Genomic DNA, 25,011 nt, shown 5'->3' with positions numbered 1-25,011 from the left:
AAGGAGCGCTGATAGTGTATTACCAGATGGACAAGTGCGGTATATCAGAAATACACACTCACCTGAATCAGTTATGAAAGTCACAACCACTGGTACGCATGAGATAATGGCGTCTGCTGCAGTCCTACGTGGATGAGTATACAAAATGGAGTAGAGAAGGAGTTAACGCCGCGCATCAGCCAAAGGAAGATGTAGAAATGTTGATGATGATTAAACTTTTTTATTCCATAGGTCTACGCGTTTCGAGGTGAAAACCTCTTCCTCAGGACCAGTACATCAACAAAAAGCATAGCATAGACGAAGATGACAGATATATATACACATCTGGTGAAACAAGAGGACCACCTACTGAGAGAAAAAAAATCAGCGGCCAGTCCTTCAATCTGCATGACATAGCAAAATCTCAATGATCTATCAAATTTACATACACTTGACATTAACATATGATTATACAAAATAAAGCTTATATGCGATTTATAAAATAAAAAAATTGAAGAATGTGTAAAGAAAACAATGAAGAAAAATAAAACAAAAATAAAAACATGTGCTTATGTGTGTGTGTTAGAAAGGACTAAAACCTTTTGATGGGTGGTAAGAATCCATTAAACATCAAGCCTTCGTTTTAGTGATGATTGCTGTCACTGATTTTGTGAGAAGATCCAAGAACAAAGAAAGAAGAACCAAGAAAGAAAAAATATATATACGACAGCTAGCAGACTTGATTAAGTCTCCAGAACATGATTCGAACACCTGTAGTGAACAGAAACTTAAACGGGGTATATACCCTCTGAGTGATGAGCGCCACATAAACAGTTCTATTAAACGTGTTGGGTGATGTGCATATTACGTGTAAAAGCATAAATAGTTTTCTATAAAAAATGTGCACTACCAAATAGTAAAATTGAGACCGTATGTACCAGAGCGTATACCAAATTCAATTAAAATGATCCAGAGGATCATTAAAAACAATATTAATATACGCGAAGACTGGAAAAAATATTATAGTTACAAATTAACAACATTAAAAATCTTTATTAAAAGGAAAACTTTATAATAAAATTTTGGGGAAAAAAGTTGTCACAGGATCAATAAATCCATAGGGGAAGTAAATAGCAATAAATTGCAAAGTCTGTATTGTATTAAAAGCTCAGGAGCGGGAACTACAGCAGAGCGCGTGGGAAAAAGAGAGAGTGCGCATGTCCCGCAGGGTGACTCAAGTGCAAACTTCCACTGAGTTCAGACCGTGGGAGAAAAATGCAAGTACGCATGCCTCACAAGGTAAAGCAGTGCACGCATTCAATTAGTAGTCTCTAGAGGGCTACAGGAGATGGTAAAAATCCATCAATAGTCACAATATAACAGTACGTCAAATATATTCTAGAAGTACACAGTCAATGTTGAAAGAACGAGATGATGATTAGTATTATCCATAAAAACAGACCAAAAGCATGGGGAATCAATAATACTAGTAGAAGATTATATTATACTAGAAGGTGGCCCGATTCTACGCATCGGGTATTCTAGAATTTACGTATTGTGTAGTTCATGTATGATTTTTGTTTTATATATATATATATATATAGAGAGAGATGTTGTTGTCTGTAGTTACCAAGTGTTTGTGTAGGCGCTGTACATGTTCTGGGTGTTGTCTGGGTGTGACGGGGGGTGAGAGCGGTGTTGTATGTGTGTTGCGTGTGTTGTGTTGTTTGTGGAGCGCTGTGTGTCTGTAGCGTTGTGTGTGTGTTGCGCGGTTTGTGTGTGGTGTGTTTTGGGGGGAGGTATGTTTTGTGCAATGTGTGTGTTGTGCGGTATGTGCGTATATTTGTGTGTGCCGCGGTGTTTGTGTGTTGGGTGTTGTGTGTGTGCAGCGTTGTCTGTGTGTGTGGGTGTCTGTGTAGGGCAGTTGTTTGTGGTTCCCAGTGTGTGTGTGTGTGTGTGTGGTGTGTTGTGCAGTGCGCGCGTGTGTGTGTGTGTGTGTGTGCATCAGCCTCTCTTCTCTCAGCCTACCTCTCCCAGCCTCCCTCCTCCCAGCCTCCCTCAGCATCAGCCTCCCTCTCCCAGCCTCCCCAGCATCAGCCTCCGCCAGCATCAGCCTCTCTCCTTCCAGCCTCCTCCAGCATCAGCCTCCCTCTCCCAGCCTTCCCCAGGATCAGCCTCTCTCCTCCCAGCCTCCGTCCTCCCAGCCTTCCCCAGCATCAGCTTTCCCCTCCCAGCCTCCCTCAGCATCAGCCTTCCCCAGCATCAGCCTCTCTCCTCCCAGCCTCAGCCTCTCTCCTTCCAGCCTCCCCCAGCATCAGCCTCTCTTCTTCCAGCTTCCCTCAGCATCAGCCTCCCCTTCCCAGCCTTCCCCAGGATCAGCCTCTCTCCTCCCAGCCTCCTTCCTCCCAGCCTCCTTCCTCCCAGCCTCCCTCAGCATCAGCCTTCTGCTCCCAGTCTCCCCCAGCATCAGCCTCCCCATGCATCAGCCTCCACCAGCATCAGCCTCTCTCCTTCCAGCCTCTCTCCTTCCAGCCTCCCCCAGCATCAGCCTCCCCTTCCCAGCCTTCCCCAGGATCAGCCTCTCTCCTCCCAGCCTCCTTCCTCCCAGCCTCCCTCTCCCAGCCTCCCTCAGCATCAGCCTTCCGCTCCCAGTCTCCCCCAGCATCAGCCTCCCCAAGCATCAGCCTCCACCAGCATCAGCCTCTCTCCTTCCAGCCTCCCCCAGCATCAGCCTCTCTCCTTCCAGCCTCCCTCAGCATCAGCCTCCCGTTCCCAGCCTTCCCCAGGATCAGCCTCTCTCCTCCCAGCCTCCTTCCTCCCAGCCTCCCTCAGCATCAGCCTTCCCCTCCCAGTCTCCCCCAGCATCAGCCTCCCCAAGCATCAGCCTCCACCAGCATTAGCCTCTCTCCTTCCAGCCTCCCCCAGCATCAGCCTCCCCAAGCATCAGCCTCCACCAGCATCAGCCTCCCTCGTCCCAGCCTCCCCCTCCCAGCCTCCCCCAGCATCAGCCTCTCTCCTCCCAGCCTTCCCCATGATCAGCCTCTCTGCTCCCAGCCTCCTCCAGCACGCCGTGCTCCTCTGCCGACACTCACACACCCGATCGCATCCACTCACACACACCCGATCGCATCCACTCACACACACCCGATCGCATCCACTCACACACACCCGATCGCATCCACTCACACACACCCGATCGCATCCACTCACACACACCCGATCGCATCCACTCACACACACCCGATCGCATCCACTCACACACACAGACACTGACGATATCGCACATACGCGCTTATACTCACAACATCCGGGGATATCACATGCTTCTGGCCATGTGATCCTCCGGCAGGTCCTGGAAGATCACAACAGCACAGTATCGAGGCCGAGAAGCAAGCGATATCCCAGGATGTTGTGAGTATGTGGATGCGATGTGATGTGTGTGTGTGAGTGAGTGTGATCTGATTTGTGTGTGTGTATGTGTGTGCTGTTATGTGTGTGCTGTTATGTGTGTGCTGTTATGTGTGTGCTGTTATGTGTGTGCTGTTATGTGTCTGTATTTTCCGCCGCTGCAGGACCTTGATGTGTGGATGCGATGTGATGTGTGTGTGAGGTGTGTGTGAGAGTGAGTGTGAGCCGGTGTACACTGGTAACTATGATACACATCGGGTAACTAAGGGACCTTAGTTACCCGATGTGTATAATGGTTACCAGCTTTCACGGCCTCCGTGAAGATCCCAGCATCGCAAGGTTATGTGTGGCGCTGCTGGGATCCTGACGGAGCCGGTGTAGAAGCAAGCGATATCCCAGCATGTTGTGATGTGTGAGGTGTGTGTGAGAGTGAGTGTGAGAGTGAGTGTGATCTGATGTGTGTGTGTGTACTCACCTGGGAATCGGGGCTCCGTGTCAGTTGGGCCAGAGCGAGCGTGCATTGCGTGAGGGGGGCGGGGCCTGCAGAGAGCCGGGGCGAGAGGCCAATCCGTGTGGGGGGCGGGGCCATGGCGAGCCCAGCGGCCAATCAGCTTTGTGTCACCGTAAGGACACAATTTCGGAGCATGACAGACAGACAGATAGACAGACAGATAGACAGACAGATAGACAGACAGACAGACAGACAGACAGAATAAGGCAATTATATATATAGATTTTTAAAATATAAATATAAATATATTAATTAAAAATAATATATAAAATTCAGGAGGAAGAGTTTTGGCCCTACTGGAGAGCCAGAACTCTTTTCCAAAAAGGGACATATGACATGTCAATCGGACTTTGTGGTATATTTGATTGATTGCCCATGTGGGAAACAATATGTGGGAAGGACGATACAGGCACTACACAATCGATTGAATTCACACAGACACAATATTAAAAAGGGCTTCCTTCTTCATGGACTCTCCCATCATTGTACGGTTGCACATGAGAGAAATGTTTGTTTCACTATTACTCCCATTGAACAGATTCCGACTAATATCCCAAATAGACTTGAAATGCTGAGCAAACTTTTTGGATTGATAAGCTGAACACATTGAAACCTATGGGTCTAAATGAAGTGACTGATTTATTTTATTGAATTTATATATATATATATATATATATATATATATATTTTTTTTTTTTAGATTTTAAAAATATAATAGAATCTTCTACTAGTATTATTGATTCCCCATGCTTTTGGTCTGTTTTTATGGATAATACTAATCATCATCTCGTTCTTTCAACATTGACTGTGTAGTTCTAGAAAATATTTAACATACTGTTATATTGTGACTATTGATGGATTTTTACCATCTCCTGTAGCCCTCTAGAGACTACTAATTGAATGCGTGCACTGCTTTACCTTGTGAGGCATGCGTACTTGCATTTTTCTCCCACGGTCTGAGCTCAGTGGAAGTTGCACTTGAGTCACCCTGCGGGACATGCGCACTCTCTCTTTTTCCCACGCGCTCTGTTGTAGTTCCCGCTCCTGAGCTTTTAATACAATACAGACTTTGCAATTTATTGCTATTTTCTTCCCCTATGGATTTATTAATCCTGTGACACCATTTTTCACCAAAATTTTATTATAAAGTTTTCCTTTTAATAAAGATTTTTAATGTTGTTAATTTTTAACTATAATATTTTTTCCGGTCTTCGCGTATATTAATATTGTTTTTAATGATCTTTTGGATCATTTTAATTGAATTTGGTACACGCTCTGGTACATACGGTCTCCATTTTACTATTTGGTAGTGCACATTTTTATAGAAAACTATTTATGCTTTTACACGTCATATGCACATCACCCAACACATTTAATTGAACTGTTTATGCGGCGCTCGTCATCACTCAGAGGGTATATACCCCGTTTAAGTTTCTGTTCACTTCGGGTGTTCAAATCACGTTCTGGAGACTTAATCATTAAGTCTGCTAGCTGTCATATATATATTTTTTCTTTTTTGGTCTTTTTCTTGGTTCTTCTTTCTTTGTTCTTGTATCTTCTCACAAAATCAGTGATAGCAATCATCACTAAAACGAAGGCTTGAGGTTTAATGGATTCTTACCACCCGTCAAAAGGTTCTAGTCATTTCTAACACATACGCACGTGTTTTTATTTTTCTTCATTGTTTTCTTTACACATTCTTCAATTTTTTATTTTATAATCGCATATAAGCTTTATTTTGTATAATCATATGTTAATGTAAAGTGTATGTAAATTTGATAGATAATTGAGATTTTGCTCATGCAGATTGAAGGACTGCCCGCTGATTTTTTCTCTTTCAGTAGGCGGTCCTCTTGTCTCACCAGATGTGTGTATATGTGTGTGTGTATATATATATATATATATATATATATATACTAGAAGGTGGCCCGATTCTACGCATCGGGTATTCTAGAATTTACGTATTGTGTAGTTCATGTATGATTTTTGTTATATATATATATATATATATATAGATGTTGTTGTGTGTAGTTACCAAGTGTTTGTGTAGGGCTACATGTTCTGGGTGTTGTCTGGGTGTGGCGGGGGGTGAGAGCGGTGTTGTGTTGTGTGTTGCGTTGTTTGTGGAGCGCTGTGTGTCTGTAGCGTTGTGTGTGTGTGTTGCGCGGTTTGTGTGTGTGTGGTGTGTTTTGGGGAGAGGTATGTTTTGTGCAATGTGTGTGTTGTGCGGTATGTGCGTATATTTGTGTGTGCAGCGTTGTCTGTGTGTGGGTGTCTGTGTAGGGCAGTTGTTTGTGGTTCCCAGTGTGTGTGTGTGGTGTGTTGTGCAGTGCGCGCGCGCGTGTGTGTGTGTGTTGGGGGGAGGTGTGCACTCCCCATCGTGCTCCATCCCCTATGCTGCGCACCCCCCATCGTGCTACATCTCCCATCCTGCGCACTCCCAAACGTGCTCCATCCGCCATGCTGCGCACTCCCAAACGTGCTCCATCCGCCATGCTGCGCACTCCCAAACGTGCTCCATCCGCCATGCTGCGCACTCCCCATCATGCTCCATCCCCCATGCTGCGCACTCCCAAACGTGCTCCATCCGCCACGCTGCGCACTCCCCATCGTGCTCCATCTCCCATGCTGCGCACTCCCAAACGTGCTCCATCCGCCATGCTGCGTACTCCCAAACGTGCTCCATCCACCATGCTGCGCACTCCCAAATGTGCTCCATCCGCCATACTCCGCACTCCCCATCGTGCTCCATCCCCCATGCAGCGCACTCCCCATTGTGCTCTATCCCCTATGCTGCGCACCCCCATCATGCTCCATCTCCCATGCTGCGCACTCCCAAACGTGCTCCATCCGCCATGCTGCGCACTCCCAAACGTGGTCCATCCGCCATGCTGCGCACTCCCAAACATGCTCCATCCGCCATACTCCGCACTCCCCATCGTGCTGCATCCCCCATGCTGCGCACTCCCAAACGTGCTCCATCCGCCATGCTGCGCACTCCCAAACGTGCTCCATCCGCCATGCTGCGCACTCCCAAACGTGCTCCATCCGCCATGCTGCGCACTCCCCATCGTGCTCCATCCCCCATGCTGCGCACTCCCAAACGTGCTCCATCCGCCATGCTGCGCACTCCCCATCGTGCTCCATCTCCCATGCTGCGCACTCCCAAACGTGCTCCATCCGCCATGCTGCGCACTCCCAAACGTGCTCCATCCACCATGCTGCGCACTCCCAAATGTGCGCCATCCGCCATACTCCGCACTCCCCATCGTGCTCCATCCCCCATGCAGCGCACTCCCCATCGTGCTCCATCCCCTATGCTGCGCACCCCCCATCGTGCTCCATCTCCCATGCTGCGCACTCCCAAACGTGCTCCATCCGCCATGCTGCGCACTCCCAAACGTGGTCCATCCGCCATGCTGCGCACTCCCAAACGTGCTCCATCCGCCATACTCCGCACTCCCCATCGTGCTGCATCCCCCATGCTGCGCACTCCCAAACGTGCTCCATCCGCCATGCTGCGCACTCCCAAACGTGCTCCATCCGCCATGCTGCGCACTCCCAAACGTGCTCCATCCAAACGTGCTCCATCCGCCATGCTGCGCACTCCCAAACGTGCTCCATCCGCCATGCTGCGCACTCCCAAACGTGCTCCATCCGCCATGCTGCGCACTCCCAAACGTGCTCCATCCGCCATGCTGCGCCAGCATCAGCCTCTCTACCCGCAGCATCAGCATCTCTGCCCGCAGCATCAGCCTCTCTCCTCCCAGCATCAGCCTCTCTCCCCGCAGCATCAGCCTCTCTGTCCCCAGCATCAGCCTCTCTGTCCCCAGCATCAGCCTCTTTGTCCCCAGCATCAGCCTCTCTGTCCCCAGCATCAGCCTCTCTCATCCCAGCATCAGCCTCTCTGTCCCCAGCATCAGCCTCTCTGTCCGCAGCATCAGCCTCTCTGTCCCCAGCATCAGCCTCTCTCATCCCAGCATCTGCCTCTCTGTCCCCAGCATCAGCCTCTCCATCCCAGCCTTCCCCAGGATCAGCCTCTCTCCTCCCAGCCTCCTCCAGCACGCCATGCTCCTCTGCCGACACTCACACACCCGATCGCATACACTCACACACACCCACACACACCCGATCGCATACACTCACGCACACACACATTGACGATATTGCACATACGCGCTCATACTCACAACATCCGGAGATACCACATGCTTCTGGCCATGTGATCCTCCGACAGGTCCTGGAAGGTCACAACAGCACAGTATCGAGGCCGAGAAGCAAGCGATATCGCCGGATGCTGTGAGTGTGTGGATGCGATGTGATGTATGTGTGAGGTGTGTGTGAGAGTGAGTGTGAGCCGGTGTACACTGTTAACTATGATACACATCGGGTAACCAAGGGACCTTAGTTACCCGATGTGTATAATGGTTAACAGCGTTCACGGGCTCCGTGAAGATCCCAGCATCGCAAGGTTATGTCTGGCGCTGCTGGGATCGTGACGGAGCCGGTGTAGAAGCAAGCGATATCCCAGGATGTTGTGAGTGTGTGGATGTGATGTGTGAGGTGTGTGTGAGAGTGAGTGTGATCTGATGTGTGTGTGTGTACTCACCTGGGAGTCGGAGCTACGTGTCAGTTGGGCAAGAGCGACCGTGCATTGCGTGAGGGGGGCGGGGCCTGCAGAGAGCCGAGGCGAGAGGCCAATCCGTGTGGGGGGGCGGGGCCATGGCGAGCCCAGCGGCCAATCAGCTTTGTGTCACCGTAAGGACACAATTTTGGAGCATGACAGACAGACAGACAGACAGATAGACAGACAGACAGACAGACAGACAGACAGAATAAGGCAATTATATATATAGATATCTGTCATCTTCATCTATGCTATGCTTTTTGTTGATGTACTGGTCCTGAGGAAGAGGTTTTCACCTCGAAACGCGTAGACCTATGGAATAAAAAGAAAGTTTAATCATCATCAAAATTTCTACATCTTCCTTTGGCTGATGCGTGGCGTTAACCCCTTCTCTACTCCATTTTGTATACAACCAGTCAGAGACACTGGCACAGAGGATGGGCGGGTGGGGAAAACAGTAAATAGTAATATAGCGGGCCAGAAAAGAGTCTTAATGCTGTGTTATCTTCCAGGAAACACAGTATGTATAACTGTCTTGCTCTTACCCCATTTTTGCAGCCCCCTAGTCCATACTACGACTATTTTACAGCACACAAGTTTGGGTTTCCATTGATTTGTATGGGGTTCAGCGTCCAGGGTCAAGTTCTGGTCAAATCTGGTTCCCAAACCAAACTTTTTTTTCCAAGTCCGGCTGAACCCGGCATACCTAAACATCCACGAGTCTGCTCATCTCTAGTGGTGACACATTTTACCAGCTTGCAATGTCTAACAAATAGGTGCTAAGTTATCCACAATTAATGCACATATCATGGATTCTGGAGCGGACCTACACAGATTTTATTCATTTACAAACCTAGTTTAAAGAATGACTTTCCTTTTGAAACATTTTTATTTATGACACATCATTTTATCTGGCTTGGTGATACTTTACAAAAATATGAAGTCCAAAATTGTTAAACAACTAAAATACATACCGTTACCAGATTATACCACACCCCAGCAGGAAAATATCCTTTTACGTCAGTTTTCCCCTTTTCCAAGACAGGAGTGATATATAATGCTTCTCCCCAAAGAAACTGGCGATCAATTGTCCAGGTATTTCTATCAGTGGGAAACCTAGTGAGGAAATAGCGATCATTAATGTACAGTATATCACTTTTCACTCAGTATAAGAAAAAATCAAAAATCCCGAAAATGTAAATATACTTACTCCATAAAAAGAGCTCTCGCCACTGTATCTCCTAAAGTATGAGCCTTGTGGAATAATGTGTATAAATAGGGGAGCAACCTATAACGCCTTAGCACAGCTCTCCTGATGGCTTTTTGGGATTCTTTGCTATATACATATGGCTCCTGTGACTGAAAATGCACAAATAAGAGGAATGTTATGTACAGTATGATACCAATGTACTAATTACCAAGAACTACTGAGTAATAGCGCAAAAACTGAGTACATCAGTGTCCTTTTGTCCTCCATTTTTTTGCATTAAGAATCAGTGTGACGCCCTGGACTAGCCAGGTAGTCACAGACATAACACCACACACACCCCCTCCCCTGGATAGTTACACAAGTCAACCAAAAACCCTTGTTGCCTCCCTCCAGGGGCTGATGTCCACACCAGGTGGGTGGAGCCAGGCGGTTGGCCCTGCCCACCGAGGAGTTCACAGGCCTGGAGGCGGGAAAAGGAGTCAGATGAGTTTTGGAGGTGGAAGTGAGAGGAGTAAAACGTCTGCATGTGCCTGGGTAGGAGCCCAGGCACTGACAGCAAGGTCGGCAGACGGTGGTGGCCGTCTGCAGGAGTTAGCGGATCTCTGCGGAACCGTAGGACCGGGGTTGGGCGGTGGCCCACCGGTACCGAACCGGGGAGCGGAGTGAAGTTAAGCACACAGGCAGGGCCATCGGACCCCGACCAAGCTTGGAGCCGCCGACAATGGTCAAATCTGAGAGTGACCGGAACCCCAGGGGTTTCCTAACACCCAAGTCCCGCTAGAAGGCAACAGTCCACACTGGGAGGATACACAGCCACCGCCACAGGCTAGAGATCCAAGGGCCAGCGCCTGCGGGCAAGAGGGCTCCAACAGTACCTATACGCCGGGGAGCGGACTACCGTTTGGAAACCATCGGAGTCGACACATTCTACACAGGTGCAGGGAAAGACAGCCACCATCACCTGTTCGGGAAGAGCAAAGACACTGCAGCTGGCTGCGGGACCCGTCCATCCGGCCGTTTGGTTTACCAGAGATTTTGTGACTTTCTGTCTGAGTGAGTACAACAGCGCCATCCAGCACCATGCCGCGCTGCCCCTGCAACCCTGCATCCCAGCTATCCAGCCTCCCCGCATCATCTCCGGGCCCCGGGAACATCAACCCCTACCCACGGAGGGGACAACACCCTAGCTGCTCCCTACCATCGCTCCCGGGATCCCTGTCATCAGCAGCGGTGGTGCCATCATCACCACGTCCCGTGGGTGGCGTCACAAACTATCTCCCCAAACAAACCATCCCTTTTCACTCACAGGTGAGGAGCGCTGCTCGAGTCCCCGGGTCCGGCCCACCGCTCGAGCCACCAAGCAGCAGCAGCAGAAGCCCCGGACCCGAGCGTGGTGAGCGCGCCCCTCCGCCCACGACAATCAGCATGCTTTATTTTTGTATTTTTAGGTTCGATGCACATACAGTAATCAACAGGAGCTTTTACCAATGCATATTGTAATGTGCCCATAGGCCCCCATTGATTAAACGTATGCTACTGCGGTCCACTCATCCCCATCATGTGCCCCCTGGGCTCTGTGACCTCTGAGATCCGGTGATGTCACATCAACTTCCAGTTGACCCGATGTCACAAAATCCAGCCCCAGTCTCTGAGTGACTGGGCTGTGGGCAGCGCTTCACTGCTTGTCATAGGCCAGCATGAAGCGCTCTCTTCCTTCGCTGCAGAGCACCACAAGTAGGATGATGCTTGGCTGTGATGCTGGGCTGTAACGAGTGAAACTCCGCCCACAGCCCAGTCACTCACAGAAACTGGGGCCAGCATTGCTGATGTCAGGTCAACTGGAAGTTAACGTGACATCAACGGATCTCTGAGGTTACAGAGCCCGGGGGTTACCTGATGGGGATGAGCAAACCGCAATAGTACCGCTCACAGGCAGAATGTACTACACATTTTATTTGACAAAAGCCTTCACTATGAGCTTTACAGTAATATGGCCACCAATGCTGAGTAGTGAACCACCCCTTTATGCATCTTTGCTGATGATTTTGGAGGCATCTTTCCTTTATAGTTTCAACAATAAAGAGAATAAAGATGCTGTTTCTTCTCCAAATCTAGAATTGGTCAAAAGAAGTAAAAAAAGATGGGGCATGTAAACAGTAATGTTGCTTTTTGCATTGCTATGCATTATGTTAATTTTTAGAGGTGTTGCGTCGCTTTTGGAAGCGGGTTCCAGATGGACTCTGACTGAAGGTTCGCTCACATGGGCGTAAATTCTCTCATGCAAGAAAATCTGTCAGATTATTTAAGTGAAATGCAACTCAAACTCTGATCCAAGTTTAAGTTGAGGGGCAGTTTACCATGATACGACTCTCTAACATGCGATAATTGGAGCATAGATGATGAGAAGATGGTGAAGTTAATTTTTCCATCTTCTCTAATCTCAGTACCGGCATATATCGGACTGCACTCGGATGACATCTGAGTGCAGTCCGATGTTGCGAATGTACCTGTAGACTTGAATGGGTACGTGCTGTCCGATATACGTAGCCAATCGCAGATTGCAAGGATTTTTTTCTACTGCCAAGAAAGTGCAAGTTGGCACTGCCCATTACATAACATTGGGCTGTGTGCTATCAAACAAATCATCGGATAAAACTCAGCTATATTATACACTTGTGTGAGTGAGCCCTGAAAGTTAAGTCATGTGAACATACCCTTAAGGCCCCGTTACACATAGTGACATCACTAACGAGATATCGCTGGGGTCACGGAATTCATAACGTACATCCGGCCTTGTTAGCGACGTCGTTGCTAGTGACACCTAGGAGCGACCATTAACGATCAAAAATACTCACCTAATCGTTGATACGTCGTTCATTTTCAAAATATCGTTGCTGATGCTAGATGCAGGTTGTTTGTCGTTCCTGAGGCAGCACACATCGCTACGTATGACACCCCGGGACGACGAACAACAGCGTTCCTGCGCCCTCCAGCAATGAGGTGGGCGTGTCGTTTATGCGGCTGATCTCCGCCCCTCCGCTTCTATTGGCGGGCCGCTGTGTGATGTCGCTGTGAGTTTGCTATGCCATAATTCAAGGACTGTACTAGGATTTGCGGTGCGGCGCACAAAAAGGTGCCTGCCACTTATCTGGCACTCCTGATTTATGAAGAGCAATAGGCCTTTTTCTAGCTTTATTCAGACCCCTTCAAACTTTTCACTCTTTGTTTCATTGCAGCTATTTGGTAAATTCAAAAAAGTTCATTTTTTTTCTCATTAATGTACACTCTGCACCCCATCTTAACAGAAATGTAGAATTATTTGCAAATTTATTAAACAAGAAAAACTGAAATATCACATGGTCATATGTATTCAGACCCTTTGCTCAGACACTCATATTTAAGTCACATGCTGTCCATTTCCTTGTGATCTTCCTTGAGATGGTTCTACTCCTTCATTAGAGTCCAGCTGTGTTTAATTAAACTGATAGGACTTGATTTGGAAAGCGACATAACTATCTATATAAGACCTCACAGCTCACAGTTCATGTCAGAGCAAATGAGAATCATGAGGTCAAAAGGAACTGCCAAAGGAGCTCAGAGACAGAATTGTGGCAAGACACAGATCTGGCCAAGGTTACAAAAGAATTTCTGCAGCTCTCAAGGTTCCTAAGAACACAGTGGCCTCCGTAATCCTTAAGTGGAAGAAGTTTTGGACCTCCAGAACTCTTCCTAGACCTGGTTATCCAGCCAAACTGAACAATTGCGGGAGAATAGCCTTGGTGAGAGAGGTAAAGAAGAACCCCAAGATCACAGTGGCTGAGCTTCAGAGATGCAGTAGGGAGATGGGAGAAAGTTTCACAAAGTCAACTATCACTGCAGCCCTCCACCAGTCGGACCTTTATGGCAGAGTGGCCTGACGGAAGCCTCTCCTCAGTACAAGACATATGAAAGCCTGCATAGAGTTTGCAAAAAAACACATGAAGGACTCTCAGACTATGAGAAATAAGATTTTCTGGTCTGATGAGACAAAAATAGAACTTTTTGGTGATAATTCTAAGCGGTATGTGTGGAGAAAACCAGGCACTGCTCATGACCTGCCCAATACAATCCCAACAGTGAAACATGGAGGTGTTTTTCAGCTGCAGGGACAGGACAACTGGTTGCAATTGAAGGACAGATGAATGCAGCCAAGTACAGAGATATCCTGGAAGAAAACTTCTTCCAGAGTTCTCTGGACCTCAGACTTGGACGAAGGTTCACCTTCCAACAAGACAATGACCCTAAGCACACAGCTAAAATAACAAAGGACTGGCTTCAGAACAACTCTGTGACCATTCTTGACTGGCTCAGCCAGAGCCCTGACCTAAACCCAATTGAGCATCTCTGGAGAGACCTGAAAATCGTTGTCCACCAATGTTCACCATCCAACCTGATGGAACTGGAGAAGATCTGCAAGGAAGAATGGCAGAGGATCTCCAAATCCAGGTGTGAAAACTTGTTGCATCATTCCCAAGAAGGCTTATGGCTGTACTAGCTCAAAAGGGTGCTTCTACTCAATACTGAGCAAAGGGTCTGAATACTTATGACCATGTGATATTTTAGTTTTTCTTGTTTAATAAATTTGCAAAAATGTCTACATTTCTGTTTCTTTCTGTCAAGGTGGGATGCAAACTGTACATTAATGAAAAAAAAAACAACTTTTTTTTTAATTAAACCAAATAGCTGCAATGAAAGAAAGAGTGAAAAATTTAAAGGTGTCTGAATACTTTCCGTACCCACTCTATACGAGAGCAAGAAGCTAAAGTGGACAAGATGTAGAAAAAAAATGTGCAGGATTTGTTAGGTTTACATCTTATTGTGTTTTTTTTGGATGTTAAAGAAAATGTACTTAAATCCGTTTTGTTTATTTTTGGCCCCCCAAAAAAGAATATTTTTTTTTTCTTCATTATTCTCAGTGGGAGACATAGTGAAACATATGAGTATCAGTATGTTTCAATATGTCTAAAACATATGTTTCTCTATCTATAAGATTTAAGCTAGGTTAGAAAAGAATTTGCAAAAAAGTAGATAGAAGTAAATGGAACAGCCTTCCTGACGAGTTCCTTCAAAAACTGTGTCAAGTCTACCTAGAACAGGGGTGGGGAATCGTTTTACTGTGGGGGTCATTTGGAATTTTCTACCAACCTTCGGGGGCCGCACAAAATTATCAATGTGAAAATTACCCTGCTATATTTGATCAAACAGGTAATTAACTCACCCCTACACCCCTACTGTGGTGACTGGAGCTGCTTCTCTTAGCTGCGGCTGTGCTGTTAGGTGATATTGAATTGATAACGTTGCTTCTCATAACTGTTTTTACAGGTTTCCAGGCATATACATCATAGGAGACTCTGGGGGCACATACATCACAGGAGTGGCTGGGTATAAACATCACAGAAGATGCTGGGGCATATACATCACAAGAGACACTAGGGCATATACATCACAGGAGACGCTGGGGACATATACATTACAAGAGGGGCTGAGGCACATACATCACTGGGTGGAAGGGACAGCACTGGGGGAGCACAGACAGCACTGAGTGGTACGAACAGCAAGGACAGGACTAGGGGGGGACACAGACAGAACTGGGGGACAAGGACAGCACTAGCAGTGGCACGAACAGTACTAGGGGGGCATGGACAGGACTGGGGGAGCATAGACATCACCAAGTGGGCACGGACAGCACTGCGGGGCACGGACGGCACTAAGGGGCATGGACAACAGTGGTAATACATAGGAATGGGGTGGCACACAGCACTGAGGGGGGCAGACAGCACTGAGGTGGGAACAGAGCACTTGGGGGCCACGAACAGTTCTGGGGGACATGGACAGCAATGTCGGTGGTGTAGACAGTACTATGGGGGCATGGACAGGACTGGGGGGTCACAGACAGGATTGGGGGAGCCTAAACATTACCAGGGGGGCATGGACAGCGTTGGAGAGGCTTGGTCAGCACTGGGGGGGCACGGACAGAATTGGAGGTGCACAGACAACAGTGGAGGTTACACAGTACTTTGGGTGGCACACAGCACTGGGAGATACACGTGGTGCCCCTGAGCCTTCAGTTGCCACAAGTTACTGCGCCTCAATTAAGGTACGGTACTTATACTGGGTAAGGAGCGGTTAATCGCTGGTGTTTCTCACATTTACACACCACACACAGTTAGGTGCTTTCCCACCGAGGGCTTAGCCTCGGATAAATAGGGGGGTGGCCATCGCAAGACATGGGACTTTCCCGGTTACTGGGACAACCACCTGGGGGGGCGGGCACCACTTGGGGAAAAGGGAAAGAGCATCTTCACACATAGTCAGATTGCCCCAGGCACAGCTTAGGGTGAGGAGCACAATCAGGACTTTGGTCCACTCTTCTTTACCTCACACTTCTGGGAGCGCCAAAAGACCTGCGGCTTGGAGCAGATAGCTCAGCCCGGGTTCTCTACAGCTACACCGGATTCCAGGGTCTGCGGAGGGTGCAGGAAACACCCACAACCCATTCCACACTCCACATACGCCGGGATTGGAGGGACCCTGACCAAAAAGGACTCCCAGTGGGAACACCGGTGGTGACCTTGAACTACTCAGGATTGGCTAGGGCCCAGCACGGGGGCGACCATTACTCCGAGAGTGACAACTAGGTTATCTAAAGATCTGTGAGTAAAACACCTGGAACCGCAGAGACCGTGTCCGCCTCTCCTTCCCGGCGCCCTGAGCTTTGGAGCCAACGGCCACGACTCCCCTCATCATCCTTCCCGGGGCCCGCTCCACCTGTGGGAACAGAACCATCTTGGCTGCCATAACCATCCACCCCGGAGGACAGCGACAGCAGCAGCGGCTAATTTCCTGGATGCGTACAGCAGGTGGCATCACAAGACAAGTCCACAACTGCACCCATCATCCCATCCACCATCCCACCTCCATCACCCTCTGTCTCTCTTTTATTGTACGCCTCGGGGCCATGAAGCCAGGCAAGGGCCACCCGTGACATCCCCAGACCCGACATCATCAGGCCTGGCGACTAGCAACAAGTTAACCCCTTGCCCCATGGGTGCTACATACACCGTAGGGGGTGGTGGGCTCATAGCACTGGGGGAGGAATCACAAAGTATCGGTCCAGGGGGCATGTACAGCAGGAAGGCCGGTAAAGCTGCTGCTCGTCTTCTTCCTTGGAATGGCAGCGCATCTCGCGCTTACCCCGCCCACAAGGTACACCCTGGGCATGTTGGCACAGGCTAGAGTGAGGACCTCGTGGTATGCGCACACAGCTGTGTGCACATCCTCGCATCATGCCTCTTGGGATTTAAAGGGCTGGCAGCTGGCAAAATCACGGCTGCCGGCCGAGTGCTGCGGTCCCCGGGAAAGTGCTCGGGGGCCTCAGAAACAGTCATCTGAGCTAGAAAAATTGATGTTTTGTTCTTTCTCTGAGCATTTTGTTAATTGGGAAAACAAAATATTCAAATTTCTATTTTCTCTAGTCACCCTCCACGATAGCAGCGCAGGAGTTAACTCCACCCCCTAATTGGGACAGGAAACACAAAGAGGTTAAAAAACCCTCCCCACCTCCCCTCTAGTGCTGTTTCCGGTCCCTACTGTGGCACGAAGAGGACCTGTGGCTGGTGACTAGAGTACTGCAGGAAAGGAAAACAATTGATCTTACCACCGGGCAGCTGAGCTTGGAGCTTTCTGCTTCCCTCCTCCATCGCTGCTCCCATGTCCCCTGGATTCGGGACCTGCCTGCTCTCCCTGCGGCTCACATGAGGTAAAGCAGAGCATGGCCAACACGCTAGCGTGCGGTGGCAATGGCGCTCAGTAAGTGACGTCACCGACGCATGCCGCGATGACTTACTTCCGGGAATATGCATTCCACCATGGAACGCATGCGCTGTTTCAGCCCCCCTACAGCACCAATGGGTTCGCCTTCTCATGGAGAGAACTACCTGGACCGTCTGAGGAAGAGTCGCCCATATGGCGCTGGGGCTTCACACTCACATGTAAGTGCCTAGCTTGAAGACATCCTAAGGTAGGACTGCATAATAGGTGATATTCGCCGCTCTGTGTTGTAGAGCCCAGCGCTACCCCCAATCCAGTAAGTATACTGTGACGGAGGGACAGTTGGGTCGCATGTATATGGGTACATGTTACCCCCCTCTTTAGGGGTCAGTGCCTTGGGGCTCTCTCTCCTTTTTCTGGGAGACAAGAATCCTGTCCCCAAAAGGAGAAAACGTCTAGCCGTAAATGTATCATGTGCACTAAGAAACTCCCGTCTTCCCATAGAAAAAAGCTGTGTCACCCATACACTGATTAGGTGGTCAGGGAGGAACATCCTTCCCTTATCAGCAGATCAAAAATCTAGTGCGCTAGGTACATTTCTCTCTAGCCTGTCAAACCCTTCACTCAGCGGGCCCGGCTCCGAAGAAAGGAAGCCAAACCCCATTAAAGTATCGGTCTCTGCCTCGGAGGAGGACCCATACTTCTCTCCCTGACCCTTAGGTGAGGATTATGACTGTGTGTCAGAATCAGAAGGAGTGCCTGAAAATGAAAGATACTTCTTCTCAGGAGCTGTGGGGAGCTGTGCGAGATACCATGGGGGTTAAGGTAGAAAAGACTACGAAGCCAGTGCAGGAGGTAATGTTTGGCGGCCTGAAAAGGCCAAAAGAGCTGGATTCCTTGTTCCTGATAATATCCAGGACTAAATCCTTCAGAATTGAATGCTCCGGTGAGATGCCTAGGCGCTCCCTTGGCGCTTAGGCACCGTTTTCCCACTTGTGGACGATACGGACTGAACTTGGGAATTTCCTAAAGGGGATGTCTAGGTCTCTAGAGTTACCAAAAAGACAGCATTTCCTTTTGAGGCCTTTTCACAGCTCAGGGACCCAATGGATAGGAGGATTGAAAGCCTGTTCATGAAATCGTGGGAAACCTCGTTAGTTCTAAGGAACACTAATGTGGCCTCCACATGTGTACAAGATCCCTATATATGTGGCTGGGATGACTTGAAGACCACCTCTCTCGGGACACCCTCATTGAAAACATATTAGCCTCCCCTCCACTGCTTCAGAAAGTCACAGGGTTCCTAGTAGATGCCTCGGCTGAATCAGTCCATGTTGCTGCTAAATTAGCCCTACTTTCTAACTCCGCAAGAAGAGCCCTATGACTTTGGAGTGGTGATGCAACGTCTAAGATTAAAATTTGCTCCATCCCCTTCCAGGGAAAGTATGTTTTTGGACCTGCTCTAGACAACCTTCCAGACAAAGCCACTTAAAAAAAATAATTCTGGAACAAAAACCCAAGAGATTTTTTCATGCCCCCAGGGCCAATCCTCTCATTATAAAGGAAAGGATAAGTCATAGTGATGGAGCTACCCCAAGGGAGGAAAAGGTAGAAGTATCCTTTCCTACCAGGAAATGCAAGAGCGTACCCAGCGCCAGCATAAGCAATGACTCTGGCATGGCAGGAGGACATCTATCGAGAGTCTTCCCCCAATGGTCAACGGTCTCATGGAACCAATGGGTTCTGTACACCATCAAAGACGGTATGAAGATAGCATTCACCTTCTTTCCTCTACACCGCCTGCCTATCACCCACACTTCCACTCAAGGCTAGCAGAAACTACTCATATCAGGCCTTCAAGACCTGCAAAACTTGGGGGTGATATCACCAATCCCAGAGGTAAAAATTGGACGGAGGTATTGCTCTCGACTGTTTCTAGTAAGACATCCAAATAGCCCCACAGGTTCATCATAAACCTGAAATCAACAAGTTCTTACACTTGCGCACAAACATCAGACACTGCATTACCTATACAATACACTTCTGTTTGGGATACCTTCTGCGTCTTGAGCATTTACCAAGCTGATGGCAGAGGTGGTAGCGTTCATAAGACAAACAAAATATCTGTATAGTACCCTGCCTCAACGACTTCCTGATAATTGTTCCTTCAGCCCCGACGCTCGAGCAGCATGTACAGAGGAACCTCATGGTACTGAAGGAACTGAGATGGATAATGAACCAACAAAACTCTGATCTCAATCCATCTACGAAGAAGATTTTCCTCGGCAGCCTACTTGCTTTAGACAGAAATATCATTACTGCAAATGACAAGACAGATCGAGATCAAATCCAGATTTCTGATCTCCACAGCCAGAGATCGGTAACATTGAAATCAGCCATGTCAGTCCTAGGATCCATGACATCCTACATTCAAGCAGTAGCCTGGGCTCAGTTCCATACAAGAACAATCCAATCAGCCATCCTAGCAGCCTGGGACGACGCCTCTACTGTATACAGGAAGCTTCTCCTATCTAGACCAATAAAATCATCTCTCCCAAGGTGGATTTCCATGTAAAAACCTCCAAGGAGAGGCTGTTGGAATCAGAATTTTCCAGTGACAATAACCACAGACGCCAGCCAGCAAGGAGCGGGGGGGGGGGCATGGTGGTGCCGATATCCTTGAATGCACGAGATCAGTCTAAGGCCCTCAAACTACAGAGAACTAAAAGCGGTGGGTGAAGCACTGATCCAGAGACAACAGGTACAGTTATACTCGGTCAACTGACGATGGTGGCACACCTTTGTCATCAAGGAAGCACTCGTCATACAAACCTAAAAATGTTGTCTACAAAAATACTGAGCTGGGCAGAGAAACACATTCTATTTCTCTCCAAACATCCAGGCACTCTCAGTCAAAGAGATGTTCACCTGGACGAGTGGGCTCTAAACTCAGAAGTATTTCAGAACTTATTGGAGTAATGGGGCAACCCGGAAGTAGTCCACCTTGCAAGACAGCAGAACGCAAAAGTAAACCGTTGTTTTCTTTCTAAATCCAATCGATTGGTGTCTTGCCGTGAATGCCCTCTGCCATTTGTGGGAGTTCAATATAGCCTATGCCTTCCCACCAATTCCAATGCTGGCAAAGACGCTACAAAAAAATTGTATGTATGGGGTTGCCACATTCCTGTGGCCCTATTGTGGCCAAGGAGAAGCTGATTCGGGAACAGTACCAGTAGAGCTTGCTATAAACCTATACTGCTACCTCTGAATTTCGACCTTCGTCATCAGGGTCCTCTATTCCACCAAAAGTTCACAAGCTCAGCCTAATGGCATGGCTACTGAAACCAAAATCCTAAAATTCAGAGACCTGTCGGACAAGGGGATTGTGACGCTACAGAAAAGCCGAAATTCGGTTACTAACGCCATATTTGGGGAAACTATGGCAGACCTTCTCCTTCTGGTGTGGACCTGAATTACCAGATCCATTTCATCCTAAGGTGGTTCAGATCCTGGACTTTCTTCAGAATGGCTAGACAAAGGCGTAAACCTGGAACCTTCAAGATCCAAATCTCGGCCCGTAGCTCATACTTCAATCAAGATCTAGCAAGCCATTGGTGGATTAGGTTTATGACTTAAGCAGTTGTGACCCAAACAAATTTATCTAGTCCTTCCCTGGGACTTGAATATACTCCTTAAGGGCCTAACACAACAACCCTTTGAGCCTATCACCTCAACAGATCTAGAACCCTGTCCTGGAAAACTTCATTCCTAGTAGCAATTAGGTTAGCCAGACGAGTTGGTGAATTACAGACTACTACTAAACAGCCGTACCTAAAAATCCTGAACAACAGGATTATCTTCCATCAGGACCACTCATTTATTCCAAAACTAGTATCGGATTTTCACAGATCCTAAGATATAATACTACCATCTTTGTATCAAAATCCATCTGATAAAGGGGAATTTCATTCCTTGGATGTACGCAGGGCGATTTTACACTACCTTCAGAGAACCGATCATGTGAGGAAGGACCATAATCTTTTTGTCCAGATCATGGGGCATAATAAATGTACAAAGCTGCCAAGAACAAAATTGCCAGCTAGAGCACTCAGCAAAGCTTACAAAAACCAAGCTCTACCTCTTCCGGAAGACTTCACAGCTCATTCTACCAGATCGGTGTCTGTCTCTTGGGCTGAGAAGGCCGACGCCTCCATCAAGGAGATATGCAGAGCCGCTATATGGTGATCAGTGTAGACCTTTATAAAACGCTAAAAACTGAATTTACGGTCTAAAAAGGACTTAGCTTTCGGCCATAAGGTCCTTCAAGCTGTTGTCCCCCCCCCAAGATATGTTCGTTGGTACTTCTCCTGTGGTGCTGTCGTGGAGGGTGACTAGAGAAAATAGAATTAGTTCTTACCGGTAATTCACTTTCTAGGAAACCCTCCACGATAGCACAGATATTCCCTCCCAACCTGTTGCAAAAATGTAATGTTTTTTTACTGATTTTAAAGTTTGAACCATTCATACCGGTGTAGTTACTTGGAAAAAAAACACTGGAGAGGGGAGGTGGGGAGTGTTTTTTTTAACATCTTTGTGTTTTCTGTTCCAATTAGGGAGTGGAGTTAACTCCTGTGGTGCGGTCGTGGAGGGTTTCCTAGAAACTGAATTACCGGTAAGAACTAATTCTATTTTTGAAAGCATTCTTACTTTGTAGTATTCTTTCAAAATCCCCCTAAAACTTTTGCACAGTAGTACTGAATGTGAACTCAGTTTCTTACCACTGCATCCATTGTGTTGTGGTTCCTCATAAATGGATAAAAAGCTCCGACCTGACTCCATCTCACACAAAGCTCTTCTGTTACGTCTCCCACAAATCCACAGAGATCAGTTCCAACTAAAGGAACCCCATACATATTAAACAGTAGTATAGCTGTAAAGGAAGGGGTGGAAAAAAAACCACATTAGATTTATTACAGCATGCAACTGGGTCTCTTTACGTCCAATGTCAATTCAAGAAGGAATGAATGCCTAGATGACCCCTTTAAAGGAACATCAGGAATAATATTAAAAACATCCTACCAGGTATAGAGTAATACAACTGTTCCCAGGTGCTCTCAACATCTCCTGTCCAATGACCAGCATATCGACCATGACTGGCAAATGTGGATCGAGAAATCACAAACGGACGTTTTCCTCTAATCTTTATCAAAGCACTGCCAAAATAGATTAAAAGATCTCAATTAATTAAACATATGTAGATATTGCTGCACATCTGCAGCGTTCTCCTGTAGTTCACAGTTTAGACATTAACTTGCTGAGACTCAATTAATTAAGACTGGCGTTTCATATGGCATTTTTAATGAAGACCGTGCAGGAATGACATGAGCCAAATTCATTGGCAGGTATCTGTCAATGTTATCAACCCTCCTAAGCCATCTATATGGCATGTAGGTCATAGAAAGTTGAATAAAGTGATACCTTGATATCACAGCTTCAGAACGCCAGGTTTAGGGTCAGTGCGTATAATCAGAAGTCTCGGCACTCCCGGGTTATGCGCACTAGACCTCCTTGAAGCTGAGACGCATACACCCGGCTTCATAGTGTGCATGACGGGAAGTGCTGGGCCATCTGATCATTCGTACTGACTATAAACCCGGCGTTTTGAGGTGGTGACAATGGACACAAGCACGCCCGTCACCCCTGATTACACTGGGCAATGGGCATTGAATAGCATGTTAGCACACATGTTAGCACACTCACAGGGGGGTGCTAATATGCTAAGAGGGCAGGCCAGTCAAGGGAAATAACGCCCCGAGAAGGGCAAATGAAAGTGCGCCTGCGCAGGACCTCACTGTTAGCTAATGTAGATGACGTAGAACGTGTCATCCACACTAGCTTCGAAAGGAGGACAAAGATGGCCGAATGAGGAGGCGCAGGACCCGGAAAAAGGAGACTCCCATCAGACCAGTCTGCTCTACACCGACCGTTAGATAAGTATTATGAGCATCCGGTGACAGGTTCCCTTTAAGTTCAATGCATCATTAAAAAAAAAAACTGTAAAAAAAAAATCACTTCAATATTTGAACAAGCTACTGTAGCGCCCCTGAACACCTCAGGGTCCTACAAGGTTCTGCATCCCCACCAGGATGCATGGCCTACCCCCTTAGGTACCCAGAACCCCAGTGCCGGTAATACCAAAAACCCAGGTAATCCCAGTTTTCCCCAACAATCCCCCCATACAATGGTACCCAGCTAGGGTGGGGCCATGGATGGCCGCCTAGAGGTGGAGCCACTCCAGTGCACTAGTTGACCAGGTGGGAAGGGCAGAATGTGGAGAGTAGTCGGGAACACAGGACGTCAGTAGTCAGAAGAAGAACTGCAGTGACAGTGGCCAGAGCAGCAGTGACTGTAAAGGTGGAAGTGAAGTGACTCCCTGACTCAGGTTGAAGGTGATCTGGTACCCAGGAGAAGTGGTTGCTGGTGGAGTACTCCTGGAACTACGCACCAACGGGGTACAGGACCCTAGATCAGGAAAGTGCTTCAGTCTGACCTGTTAACACCTGCATAGCAAAGGGGCCATCAAGGACCTTGCTGACCCTAAAGAATCCGAAGACTCAGTAGCAAAGAGAGAGCCGGGGACAAGACCAGAAACTCCATCCCCACAGGGTTCATGCTACCATCAGGCGGACAGAGGTGGACAAACCACAAACCGGGGACCCCCAGTATTCCATACCACGGGGACCCACTTACCAGAGATAGGTGCAGGGGGAGAAGGTACCAGAGAGCCAGACTGGCATTGGGACGAAGGGGACCTGGAGGCGAAACCAGCCGGCCTCGGGCAACCAGTTAACACCCGAAAAGTGACGACTAAACCAGTTGCACTGAATACCTGTATGGACTCCTTCTTCCGATGTCCACTGCACCATACACCTGCTGGGGTAGTACCCTACTTATGGAGGGCCCAAGTCATCAGAGCTGCACATTCGAACAGCCCCAGCAAAACCTGCAGCGGTGGCTCCCTACACTTCACCGCACCACTGCAAGTGGCGTCACAAATAACTTTATTCACAAATCTCCTGTAAATATCCCCCATTACTAAAAGGGCCCAGGGCACGGAATCAGGAACGGCCACCACCGTGACACTCCCAATAGAGACACTACCCGGAACAGAGTACCCCATATCCCTGGGTGCTACACTACTTTCATCTACATACTGGTTTAGACCTACCATTTAACCCTTCACTTCCTTTCCAGTGGTTGTCCACACTCTAGGCACTGTAGACTTCAGTATGTCCTGCTCTGCCAGCTTACCTGCCGTCCAGCATAGCCTGTTGTCATGGTCTTTGCTGCTGTGAAATCACCCTCAGCCTTTGTTTACGACCGTACCTGCTGCTTAGTGGATCCTCATCATCAGGAGACCCTACCAAACCTACTGTGGTTACAATCACCTTTTTTTAGCCATCTCTA

The 25,011-nt window shown here is 48.0% G+C and overlaps 1 protein-coding gene and 1 long non-coding RNA gene across 2 annotated transcripts in view; one reads left to right on the top strand and one right to left on the bottom strand.

The window, feature by feature from the left end:
* LOC142311357 (uncharacterized) overlaps nucleotides 1-509 on the top strand; it is a 41,586-nt gene extending 41,077 nt beyond the window's left edge. Inside the window, exon 3 of the long non-coding RNA XR_012754260.1 lies at nucleotides 232-509. This is a non-coding gene — a long non-coding RNA (uncharacterized LOC142311357). The remainder of the gene's footprint in view (nucleotides 1-231) is intronic.
* LOC142311352 (lysosomal alpha-glucosidase-like) overlaps nucleotides 1-25,011 on the bottom strand; it is a 153,709-nt gene that overhangs the window by 10,768 nt on the left and 117,930 nt on the right. Inside the window, exons 13-16 of the mRNA XM_075349698.1 lie at nucleotides 22,624-22,757; nucleotides 22,323-22,474; nucleotides 9,736-9,884; nucleotides 9,500-9,641 (exon numbers count right to left, since the gene is read on the bottom strand). Of these exons, the coding sequence (XP_075205813.1) occupies nucleotides 9,500-9,641; nucleotides 9,736-9,884; nucleotides 22,323-22,474; nucleotides 22,624-22,757 (577 nt within the window). The remainder of the gene's footprint in view (nucleotides 1-9,499; nucleotides 9,642-9,735; nucleotides 9,885-22,322; nucleotides 22,475-22,623; nucleotides 22,758-25,011) is intronic.

Source organism: Anomaloglossus baeobatrachus, chromosome 5 (genome assembly GCF_048569485.1).
Source record: "Anomaloglossus baeobatrachus isolate aAnoBae1 chromosome 5, aAnoBae1.hap1, whole genome shotgun sequence".
Classification (NCBI taxonomy): Eukaryota; Metazoa; Chordata; class Amphibia; order Anura; family Aromobatidae; genus Anomaloglossus; species Anomaloglossus baeobatrachus.
This window is presented reverse-complemented; position numbering and strand designations above follow the sequence as displayed.